The sequence below is a fragment of the Leopardus geoffroyi genome, chromosome A2 (assembly GCF_018350155.1).
Source record: "Leopardus geoffroyi isolate Oge1 chromosome A2, O.geoffroyi_Oge1_pat1.0, whole genome shotgun sequence".
Taxonomy (NCBI): domain Eukaryota; kingdom Metazoa; phylum Chordata; class Mammalia; order Carnivora; family Felidae; genus Leopardus; species Leopardus geoffroyi.
The window spans coordinates 156,626,077-156,638,760 of record NC_059331.1 but is presented as its reverse complement, the minus strand read 5'-3'; the positions used below and the strand labels follow the sequence as shown (position 1 = coordinate 156,638,760).

Sequence of the window (12,684 nt, the reverse complement as noted above, 5' to 3'; positions counted from 1 at the left end):
GGGGCTGGGAGGGAGGGGAGGGTGGGTGAGGGGTATTGAGGAGGGCACCTTTTGGGATGAGCACTGGGTGTTGTATGGAAGCCAATTTGACAATAAACTTCATATATTGAAAAAAATTAAAAAAATTAAAAAAAATTGAAAAAAAAACAAAGAGGGGATCAAAGCTCTGATGATTCATCATAAAAAATCATTTAAAATTATTTAATATTTTTTCTTTTCTATTGTGTTTAAAAATATATAACACAATTTTGCCATTTTTAACCGTCTTAAGTGTACAATTCAGTAGCATTAAGTGCATTCACATTGTTGTGCGACCGTCACCACCCTGCATCTCCAGAACACTTTACCATCCTAAGCTGACACTTGGCCCCCATTAATTAGTAACTCCCATTTCCTCCTTCCCCAACCCCTGCTGCTCACTATTCTACTTTCTGTCTCTAGGAACTGGACTATTCTAGGTACCTCACATAAACGGAAACATACAACATTTTCCCTTTTATATTCACTTTCTTTCATTTAGCAATATTTTCAAGGGTCATCTATACGACAGCATGTATCAGAATTTCATTGGTTTTTAAGTCTGAATAAAATTCCATTGTACGCATATACCACCTTTTGTTTACACATTCATCTGTTCCCTCATCTGTGGAGAGGCTTTTGGGTCACTTCCACTTTTTGGCAATTGTAAGGAATGCTGCTATGATTGTGAATAAAGCTTCTGTTCCCTCTTGCTTTGGAGTCTTAAGAATTCTTAATACCAAGTTATATGAATGTTTCGGTAAAAAAGCAAGTGTTCACATACAGCATGTGAACAGGAAAATCTCCAGGGTTGGGGCAGCGGCCCTGATTCCGAATCTATAATAAGGAACACAGTTTCTGACTACTGGTGGTGCCCCTGAGAGGGACAGATGACATCAGGCACAGTGCTCAAAAACAATACTGGCTCGTTGGACTGGAGGGATGGAGGTTGCAGGAAAAATGGAGGAGGACTCCAGTAGACTAGGATGGCCTGATACAGGTAAATGGCCTCTGAGGAGTTGTAAAGCCTACGAGACACTTCTGTACAATGGTATTGACACAATATAAAGTATAAAATGTAAAGGCACACTGGTGTGTGCCAGTGAAAGATTCAGGAGCAAGCCTAATGTCACAGAAGAAAGACAAATATTTGCCTACATTTGAAAAGAGCCATAGAGAACAAGTACGTGAGAGGGAGGAAAGAACAGGGATTGACCTCTTACCGTCAAAGAACCCCTACTCAACCCCATGGTCAGGCAGAAAATTTACAATCATACAAATTCAAGGAGTCCTAGATCTCAGGGTTTTAATAATCTAACTATAGATTGAACACAGTCCCAATCAATAGCCCAGCAAGCATTTTGTAGATATCTACAAACTGACTCCAAAATTTATATGGAAAGAGAATGACAAGAGAATAGCCAAAATAGTTATGAAAAAGAAGAGTCATTTTCCATATCATTTATTTATATCATATATTAATCAACCCACCTACATACATATAATCTTCTAATATGTGTGCACACTGATGCACCAATTTGAATCCAGTGTCCCATGGCTAATTCTAGCCTTCTCCTCTTGCTTCTCTGTAACATACCCATCCACAGTGACAGACCTGGCTCCCACCAGTTGTTATCTTTATTTGTTCACCTGTAGTATACAGGTATAGCAATTGCAGAATTGTTAACTCATACTCTCAGTGGGAAACAACTTTATTAACAATACTATTATGATCATGCTCAGTTCCACTCTTAGTCTTACAGATTCCAGTCAAAACACTATTTTTCAGTTATGTATGTCACATCCTTTTTTCCCAGTCCCTTCAGTGAGTTCACAACATACATGTATAATGTTGGGAAGGAAGTTTCATGTGCACAGTCTTTTGACCCCTGCTTAGCCACATAATAATGGCAGAAATATTGACAATGGTGGTGTGAAAAGAGAGAGGCCAGGATGGGACAATAAAGGAATTGAGATGCGGACAAGGAAACTCACTGTAGAGTTGGAAGACAGCTTGGCAAAGTTGGTCCTTGTGAGGGGGGGAGGAGGAAGGGAACCTAGCAATGTAACTGAGAGAGAAGGGAGATGGAATGCCCTGTGTCAGGATTGACCAATGTGAGGACTATGGGGAGAAGTGACCAGGAGCTGCCATTTTTCTGCCCTCCATGCACACCTGCTTCAGCCCAGGGACACAGCAAGATCAGCTCACCCTTGTCACTTCAATTCCCAAAACTAGCCAGTTCCCCTCCCACATTTGGGGCTGGTGTTATAATGAGAGTCAATGACAGATGAGAAAATACTTCTTTCCAAAACCCTCCCTCTTCACTCTGAGAAAGTCTACCAATTGTAGATGTGCCTGAATTAACACACATTTAGCCCTGAGGTTGGGAGGTGTCAGGACTATGGCGTGAGTTCACTCTCACAACTGTCGGTTGAGAACTACAGGGAGGTACTGTCCCCGTTGAACGTTGGAGCAGGAACCTCAGGAAAAGGTTGTACATGAGGTTGGACTTGGGGTCACTTACAGAAGAAACAGAAGGTCTTTAGGCAGTGAAAATATCATCAAATCACAGGACAAAATATGGGAAAATGACCCTAGTACCTAGAATCAAACACATAGCTCAGCGACCATGGAGTGAATTATGCTTTTCCTTGCTTTTCCCAGTCAGAGTTCAGAGTTCTAAAAAAAAACCCATATTTTGTACATTTACACCTGTTAAATTTATATTGTAAGATGTATCATAAGTATAGAAGAGTGTATAAACATATATATCCAGTTAAAAAATAATAATGTGATCTCCCATGTAGGAATCATCTAATTATAAATTGGAGAACCAGCCATGTTTTAAAATTCCTATGAAAAATTTTTAGAATTCCTTTGTGCATCACAAACTATTTGATGATGAAAATGATCATTTCAGGTTGAATTAGTGTTTTGAGATTACTCAGGTCCATGATGATGAGTTCATTATTGTCCTTAGGACACAGCTAATCCTTGAGGAGTTGATAGCAGCGTTTCATGACATCTCGAAAGGCCTCTATGAATTTGTCATTCCGGAGGGTGAAGATGAATGGGTTCAGGAAAGGGGTCACCACTAAAACCATCAGTGATGCTACCCTGTTGTACTCAGCTGCCTGTGTTTGCTTGGGTTTCACATAGAGGAACAAGCAGGTACCATAGCCAATCACAACAAAGGTGAAGTGAGAGGCACAAGTAGAGAAAGCTTTCCTCCGCCCCGAGGCTGAGGGGATCTTGAGGATAGTAGAGATGATGTAGGTGTAGGAGATGATTGTAGGGATCAAAGAACCAACAATAATGAATACAGCCATTAAAAAAAGGATAAACTCTGTGAAAAGGCTATCATCACAGGATAGTTTGAGCAGTTGCCCTCGGTCACATAAAAAATGGTCTATCACATTTGATTTGCAGAAGGTAAGCTGAAATGTGGCATAGACTGGCCAGATTTGAAATAGGAACCCAAACACCCATGACACAATGACCACCCAGATGCAGGTGTGGCTGTCCATAATGATGTTGTACCTCAAAGGGTTACAGACAGCCACATAACGGTCCACAGCCATTGCTCCAATTAATACTAACTCCGACGTACCCAAAGAAAGGTACAAATATAATTGTGCACTACAGGCTGTCAAAGACATTGCCTGCATCCCTGGAAGCAGCAGCCCCCAGAGCATTAAGGGGACAGCAACCGATGTGATCAGGATCTCTAGGACTGAGAGGTGGCCAAGGAAGAAATACATGGGGGACTGCAGACGTTTATCAACACAGACAATCACAATGATGACCATGTTCCCCATGACTGTCACTGAGTAGAGAAAGAAGAAAGTGGCAAAAAGAATATCGTGTAGTTCTTTGGAGCCATGGAAGCCAAGTAGATAAAATTCAGTGGCGGTAGAATAATTCTTCAACATTTAGTCCTGTGCTCTTGTTCTTTATGGAATCTAGGGAACAAAGGAGAGTTCACATCCTTCTAATTTCACAGGACTAAAGCTATTCCCAGGTGGAGGAAATATCATCTCTGCTCTTAGGCTGCATCATGACCAAGTGGGTTCATCTTCCACTATTTGCTGTACAAGGTTGATGTTGAATGTTTTATGAAGAAAATACATATGAAAATAAACATATATATGCAAGAAGATGAGCAATAGTCACTAACACCACAGCCTAGGCTTGAAAGCCCACCCACCCCTGTAGGCACTCTTGTCTTTCAATTCATCATCATCCTGCCTCCATCTCTGCTCTGACCTGCCACCCTGTCCAGTTCCCTGACTACAGAGTGTTCATTTATGCCACCAATGCTTCCACCCTAAATGCCCTATGATTTCTTCTCTGCCTCTTACGTCCATGTCCTACAAAATCTTACCAATCCCACCCAGATACGTTTACATATTTCCTTCATCTCCTCTGAATGTGGGCTCCATTTAACTTCTGTTCACTTACAGTTCTTGCTTCGGCTACCTGTATCATCATTTGAGCCCATCAGTAGAGCCAGCCAGCAGGGTGGTGGGTCTACCCAGAAAACTGTCATAAGATAACAGCTATTTTGAAACAAAGCATGGAGTCTTTCCCTGACTTCTGGGGAGCTGACTCCCTGAAGTGGATTATCCACTTTTTTCCTCCTTATTCTTATCATGAATGCCATCTCTGTCTCTCATTTTGGCGACTGTTCTTCTTGGTAGGAAGAACCTCATTAGCTTCCAGTTGGAAACCTGTAGCTCTGAGATTGTTCCTTCTGCCACCAGAGGACACCAGGGAGTAGGGGTCCAGAGAAGTAAAGAGGGGGCTGGGACTTTTATCCCCAACTCCCATCTGTCCTGTATAATCTCCACCCTGGCACCAGGGGACAAGAAAACAAGCAACACCCTCTGCCTTCCCCATGTCTCAAATCTCTAGTTTCAGCAAGGAGATAAGACCTCCCAAAAGGCAGTCTGTGTCTATTTCCAACCAGCCATGGTCTGCATCCTATAGAGAACCTTGGAGAAGTCCCCAGAGATTATCTGCTGTGTCCTCCTGTTTTCTCCAGAGACCTACAAATATGGAAAAGTGTCAGAAAACACCCAAAAGGCTCACACTGATCTGGTCGGAAAATCTGGGCTCCTTCCCTCACACATGCAGGTCATTGCTCAAATGTCTCCAACCCATGGGCCCTCTCCAATCATCCTCTCTAAAACAGCAAAAATGCCTCACATTTTACCCTCTTATTTGGTGGGATTTTCTTCTTACTGGCTCTCATCAATAGCTGATATTGAAGCACTTTTGTCTTTCTTGTTCACTCTCACATCTCCAGTGCCAAGAACAGAGTCTGACACAGGGTAAGTATGTGCTCTTTTAATATTTATTCAAAACATTTGTTCAAATATGTCAGTGAATGAGCAAAAACTATCCACCCTGATCTGCTTTTCCTCTTGTTATAAAATAGTCTCTCTTCACTCTCTACTAAGGCATTGTCTGGTCAAGCTGTGGTCCTCTCCCTGGAGATCCCCTACACAATGGCCAGATTACAAAAACAAGAAATAAGGACAAATGAGAGAGCAGAGTCTTAGGTCATAGCAGAGAGCTGTGTCTATCACAAGTACCGAAAAGAGCTGAATATGCTCTCTGCTGTGGAGGGAGGATTTGATTTGAGCTCCTCCATTATGCGGCTCCCCTAGCCTACTGTTCATGCTCCAGGGAAGGTGTCCTCATTTTAGACAGCAATGAAGCCCAGAACTTCCCATGCTGACCCTCTCTTACTCTCCTTCGCAGAGGGGAGCCCCGAGCAGACACTCACCTCTAGAGAAAGAGACTGACCTGGAAAATCCTACAGCTCTCCAGGGATCAGCCCAGGCTACCTCCTGCCTGACTAGGGCAGAGCATGCTCTGTGGCCCAGGGAAAGCTGCTGCTGTCCTCACTCTCAGTGCAAGAGAAAACTGTCTTCATATGAGCACTTAAGGAAAAGTCCAGTGATAACAGTCCTGTGGAAGCCCTATTGTCTCCTCTGTCTCTCTCTCTCTCTCCTTCTTTCCTTCTACTGTCTGTCCCCAAGGGGAGTTATTCTCTAAGAAACTACATTTGTGAAGTTCAGAGAAACCCTGGGGATGCAGTCAAAGAAAAGCCAGAAAAACTTTCACCCTTCCCTCCTGAGGCTAATCAAGTTTTTAGAACATGGGCAAGTTTTGCATAATGATGTAGGTCATTACAAACTTGGAATCTCCTAGTCAGGAGTTTCTTAACACCCAGGCTGCCTTGTACCCAGACCTCAAGTCCTGGTAATCATCAGATAGTCTGAGCCCTAAACAGCCAACCCCTGCTCTGTTTTGTGCCACTACCTCATTCCAATTAGTCCCGCGAGAGGTTGAGCGACCCGTAAGCAGAAAACACCGCAAATGATTCCAAGACACTTGCCAAAAACCAAGTGGCCAACAAATAGCTCTGTGCTGACAGCTCAGACCCTGGAGCCTGCTTCAGATTCTGTGTCTCCTTCTCTCTCTGCCCCTTCCCCACTTGTGCTCTGTCTTTATCAAAAATAAATAAATGTGTAAAAAAATTTTTTTAATAAAAATTTAAAAAAATGTTCACAGCGGTTTAATTCATTATAACAACTGACACAAAATAAACACCCATCAATAAGAGAATGATAGTCATTCCTCCTCATTCACAGATTCCATACTTGTAAATTCATCTACTCGCTGAAGTTTAGTTTTAACTGCGAAATCAGTGTTTGCGGCACTTGCAAGGTCATTTGTTTTAAGCCATACATTTTATATCTGTGGTCCTAAAATCTGGAACTTTCCCAGTTCAATTCTTCTTAATGACAATAAAGTCTTGTCTCTTCCAGCTGTTGGGGGGGGGGGGGGGTGGAAGATCCATAGAGCGAACTGGGTAGCCTGGGTAGCCAGCCGACACGGGGAGCTCCCAGGATGTGGCACTTGCCATTTTAAAACTGGGACAGCCCTGGGGTGCCTGGGTGGCTCAGTAGGTTGAGCGTCCGACTTCAGCTTGGGTTATGATCTTGCAGCTCATGGGTTCAAGCCCCATGTCAGGCTCTGTGCTGACAGCTCAGAAGCCTGGAGCCTGCTTCAGATTTTGTGTCTCCCTCCCTCTGCCCCTTCTCCACTCATGCTCTGTCTCTCTCTCTCTCAAAGATGAATAAATGTTAAAAAAATTTTTTTAATAAAAAAATAAAACTGGGACAGCCCTTGGCAAAGTGAGATAAGCAGCACCCTGCCTGTGAAACAGATATTTCCTTGGCTACTCAGAAAATGCAAGGGACTCTTGGTGCCCAATGGCTGTATACACAAACTTTTAACCAATACCCCCATTTTAATTCCTCACCCTCACCTTCCATGGTAGATCGTTTTAACAGTTCTGTTGAGGAAACACAACTGTTGGGGGGGCGGGGGGGGCCTGCTGTTATTGTTTCCTTTGCAAAAACTTCATTTGTATTACATAGTCTTGTTACTTTGGAAACACTTCTCTCTGCTTCCCCTCATCAAAAATAATTCACAAAATATCATCCATTGTACCATTTTCCACATTCTCTTTGCCCCTGTTAATTACCTTATTTTTTTGTATTCTCATAATGCCTCTTAATATAGTTAGGGGAGGAAGGGAAAATGGATGATCAGTTGATCATAAACAGAAAGTCAGGCTACTTATTTCTTCTTTTCTCTAGAACTTAACCGTAGCATCTTAAAGGAAGGGTTAGTTGTCTGCTTGTCAGTTACCTTGGTCCTCCCCGATGCTTTCTCCCCTATCTTCTGGCCCTGGACTTATTCTCTTTAATTTTTATTTATTTATTTTGAGAGAGAAAGAGAGAGGGGTGGGGGAGAGAAAGAGAGGAGAGAGAGAATTCCAAGCAGACTCTGTCAGTGCAGAGCCTGCCGTGGGGCTCAATCTCACAAACCATGACATCGTGTCCTAAGCCAAAACCAAGAATCAGAAGCTTCACTGACTGAGCCACCCAGGCACCACTGGCCCTGGACTTATTAGGGCATTCATATAGAGTGAACATGGTCCAATGTGGACTATAGGAAGAATGAACTAGGGCTGTGTTTTGGTGAAGAGAGAGGAATAAGGGTTGAAAAAAGGGCAGATTTAGGAGAAATGCCTTCTCTGAGCTCTCTCTTTTGCTTAGGGAGTCATGGGGAGGATGCTTGTTTGAATAGCTCAGATCACAGAGCCTTGGAAAATATCCTGTTTTCTTGGTTTAGACTGAGCTTGGAAAAAGGGTCAGGATTAGGAAAGTAGAAAAAAGAACAGTTATAAATAGGTCCTAAATAGCTCAAGGAACCAAGCTAGGTCACTTCCGAAGTTAATGCCATTTCACTATAATTGGACAAGAGGCACCCCTCACAATCTGTAACACAGATCTCACAGAGCAGGGCTACCATCTAATCAAAGTTGCTGGTGTCGCACTGGAGGTGGATAGACTGGTTACACTCCAGTGTGTGGGCACGTGCATGCATGCGTACACATGAACACATCATAGAAACACGACTTATGGATGTCGATCTCTAGCAAATATATAGCTGTTTAACCCTTAATTAAGAGGTGTCTCCAACTGACACTGGACAGTAAGGTGGAGATTTCTCCATCTTTGAGCATGTGTAAGTGTTGGAAATCATCTCTAAACTAGGAAAACATTTTTCTGCACCTGAAAAGTTTTTTTTGTACTGGCTCACAAGGGACTAATTAATTTCCTCACTTGAAAACTTTGTAAGGCATGAAAGCAATTATCTCCTTCCTAGATGGCATTCGCCTTCACTCAGGCAGGGACCCTCCACTGCAACACTCCACTGCAGGGACTCTCCACTGCAACTCTCCACCCACTTAATCATGCCTCTCCTCCCATCACAAATTAACCACAGAAAGTTCTTTTTTTTTTTTTCTTACTCTCCCCTTCTAAAGTGATTTAATTGTTGACTTCTGGGTTTTAGGAACTTGGTTTAGGAAAAAGTAATTACCCCAGCATCACCACCATTACAGAGGAACAACCCTGTCTCAGGTTTAAATTTTTAAAATGAGGGGATGCCTAGGTGGCTCAGTTGGTTGGGTGTCTGACCTCGACTCAGGTCATGATCTCACAGCTCATAGGTTTGAGCTCCACATCAGGCTCTGTGCTGACAGCTCAGAGCCTGCAGCCTGCTTCAGATTCTGTGTCTCCCTCTCTCTCTGCCCCTCCCCTGCTCACATGCTGTCTCTCTTTCTCTCAAAAATGAATAAACATCAAAAAAAATTTTTTTAATTTTTAAATGAGGTTATTTATAAAATAAAATTTATCAGGTCATTATTAGATATTTTCCTAATCTTGGGGCCTGGAGGACCCTGCTAAAGGAGTATTTAATATTTAATGAAGTAGTTGCCATTAATTTCTAAAGACCTTTTTCCTTGGTAACTATTTTCCATATCCCATTTCTGGGGATAGAGTTCTGAGGGTTAGAACCTGAGAATGCTTGACTTGCTATTTGTCTTTCTCTGACTTACTTTACTTAGCATAATATACTCTAGTTCCATCCACATTGTTACAAATGGCAAGATTTCATTCTTTCTGATCACTGAGCAATATTCCATTGATTATATACACCACATCTTCTTTATCCATTCATCACTCGATGGACATTTGGGCTCTTTCCATACTTTGGCTATTGTTGGTAGGGTTGCTATAAACATTGGTATGCGTGTAGCCCTTTGATTTACCATTTTTTTTATCCCCTGGATAAATACCTAGTAGTGCAATTCCTGGGTTATGGGGTAGTTCTATTTTTAATTTTTTGAGGAACCTCCATACTGTTTTCTACAGTGGCTGCATCAGTTTGCATTCCCACCAACAGTGCAAAAGGGTTCCTCTTTCTCCGCATCCTGGCCAACATCTGTTGTTTCCTGAGTTGTTCATTTAAGCCACTGAATATATTTTAACACTTACAGCACATCTCAATGCGGACTAAACACATTTCAACTGCCCAAAAGATAGTGGTAATAGCTACAAAAGGTAGTAGTACAATGTGGGTACAATCTTTTAAGAACAAATTCATTTTTACCTTCTCCAACGTCTACAACAATCTCTTCCTCCACTAAGTCAGTCAGAGAAAGACAAATATCATATGATTTCACTCATATATGGAATTTATGAAACACAACAGATGAACATAGGGAAGAAAAAATATGATAAAAACAGAGAGGGAGGCAAACCATAAGAGACTCTTAGATACAGAGAACAACTAGAGGGTTGCTGGTGGGGTGTTGGGTGGGAGGATGGGCTAGATGGGCAATGGGTATTAAGGAGGGCACTTGTTGGAATGAGCACCAAGTGTCATAAATAAGTGAAGAGTCACTGGGTTCTACCCTGAAACTAATACTACACCTTATGTTAACTAACTTGAATTTAAATAAATTTTAAAAAATAAAATAAAAAGAACTCTTGACTTGAATAGGCTATACCAAATCTTTCAGTTTCCATAACCTCATTAGGATTGGAAGAAAGGGTGTCTTGAAAATTGGGAAAAAATCTGTCCTGGAAAGATTGAGCCATAGATTCTTTGGTGTCCTTACACTTTCTCTTGATTTAACAGGGACCATGGGTGTATGTAATATAATGTGAGCAACTCTGGGATGGGGTTTGCAGTGAGGCATCTAGCAGCTTGCTAGATGGAATCCTTGGATTCGTTTCACAGTGTCTCTTTTAAAACCCAAAGAGCAGAGTTGATTTTTCAATTCCTTATCTGACTGATTGATGGTGAGCACAGCACAGAGACTACTTATGTCATCTATTCACTACTCTTCTGCAAGAGTAGCCTAAAATGGCTTGCTGGGGTTTTGTCTTGTGGATCACGATGCTTCCCATATGCTTCACCTGCATCCTGGTTAGTGATGGTACCTACTATGCTCACGGTGCAGAGCAAAAACTTTATGTTGAATAAGGACATTCTCCTACATAACAAGAATCCCATTATCACATATGAGAAAACTAACCTTAATTCAGTAATATAAAATGTATAGTCCATATTGAAATTTTCCAAAATTTTCCCCAATATATTTATACCTTTTTTTTTTAAATCAAAGATCCTCTTAAGGTTCGTTTGATTATTTTGTCTTTTTAATTTGTTTTAATTGATCACATTTTCTCTGATAATTTCTAGCTTTTTGTTTTATTTTAGGTTTTTGTTGTCATTGTTGTCCTTTGCTTCCTCTTCTCAATATCACTTATTTTCACAAAATATAGTCCTCCTTGAGTAGCCTGTAATTCAGTCTTTGGTTGAAATGATTTTGACTTTTTTCAACTTCTTGAATTTACTTAATAGTTCTTCACAATCTGTTTTCTTGTGCATTTCTATTCTGAGGGTTGTTTAAGTTTTCTAATTTCCAGTGTTGTTTCATATTTGTAAATGCCTCTGAATTATGATTAATTTATGTTGAAAATTTATTTTACAGAAGCAGCATTGCCAGTTAGAGTACAGTGATTATACACAGTTCTTTTGGTCTTTAGCCCTGGAGTTTTTAGTCAAAATACTGTTTTCCAAAGTTGCATAGGACTTGCTTAGAACTATGCTGATATCCAAAGTTTCCTTGGTCCTTTTACACCAACCTCTTCAGTAAGCCCGTATCACACATTCATATCACAGTAAATTCTTTTGTCTGCATTCCATCCTGGGATCCCCCAAACTCCTGGTTGATTTTTTTTCAATTTGTATACATTATAGTTCACTTTATATACTGTAAACTCCTATGAGTTTGACAAAATAATGTATCCACCACTATAGTGCCAAACAGATTCATTCCATTGCTCCCGAATTCCCTGCATTTCCCTAGTCACTGTCCCCTTACTTCTCCTAAAGAGATATGTATCCACTTATCTATTTTCTTTTTTTTTTTTTTTAATTTTTTTTTTCAACGTTTATTTATTTTTGGGACAGAGAGAGACAGAGCATGAACGGGGGAGGGGCAGAGAGAGAGGGAGACCCAGAATCGGAAACAGGCTCCAGGCTCTGAGCCATCAGCCCAGAGCCTGATGCGGGGCTCGAACTCACAGACAGCGAGATCGTGACCTGGCTGAAGTCGGACGCCCAACCGACTGCGCCACCCAGGCGCCCCTCCACTTATCTATTTTCCATCCCTTGTAGTTTTTCCTTTTTGCATAATGTCATTAGAATTGAATCATACAACATGTAGCCTTTTGTTCTGGCTTCTTTCCTTTGGCAAAATGCATTTAAGATTTTTTTCATGTTATTATGTGAGTTATTAGCTCATCCCTGTTTATTGCTGAATAGTATTCACATTGTATGGATGGATCATAGTTTGTTCATCTATTCACCTACTGAGAAACACTGTGGTCGTTTCCAATTATGACTAAAGTTTCTATAAACATTTGTGCACAAGGTTTTGTATGGAAGTAAATTTTCCATTCATTTTGGAGGCACAATTTCTGGGTTGTATGCTAAGTCTATCTTTAACTTTATAAGATGTTGCCAAACTGCCTTCCAAAGTGGTTGTGACATTCTGCATTTCAAGCAGCAATGAATGAGCATTTCTGATTTTTTATATATCCTCTCTAACATGTGGAAATGTCATCGTTTTTTTTTTTTAATTTTAAGCTATTCTAGTAGGTATATAGTGGTATCTCATTGTTGTTTTAATTTGCATTCACCTATCATAAATGATGTTAAAC

The 12,684-nt window shown here is 41.1% G+C and overlaps 2 protein-coding genes across 3 annotated transcripts in view; both read right to left on the bottom strand.

Annotated features, from left to right (window-relative positions):
* The window catches only part of LOC123606985 (serine protease 58-like), a 79,003-nt gene that overhangs the window by 29,346 nt on the left and 36,973 nt on the right, over positions 1–12,684 (bottom strand). The window lies entirely within an intron of this gene.
* On the bottom strand, positions 3,007–3,951 carry LOC123606983 (putative olfactory receptor 9A1). Its single transcript, XM_045495930.1, has one exon. The coding sequence runs from the start codon at positions 3,949–3,951 to the stop codon at positions 3,007–3,009; it is 945 nt and encodes a 314-aa protein (XP_045351886.1).

Excerpts from the sequence above, each read along its gene's own strand:
- LOC123606983 (XM_045495930.1), bottom strand. The coding sequence starts at position 3,951 with ATGTTGAAGAATTATTCTACCGCCACTGAATTTTATCTACTTGGCTTC.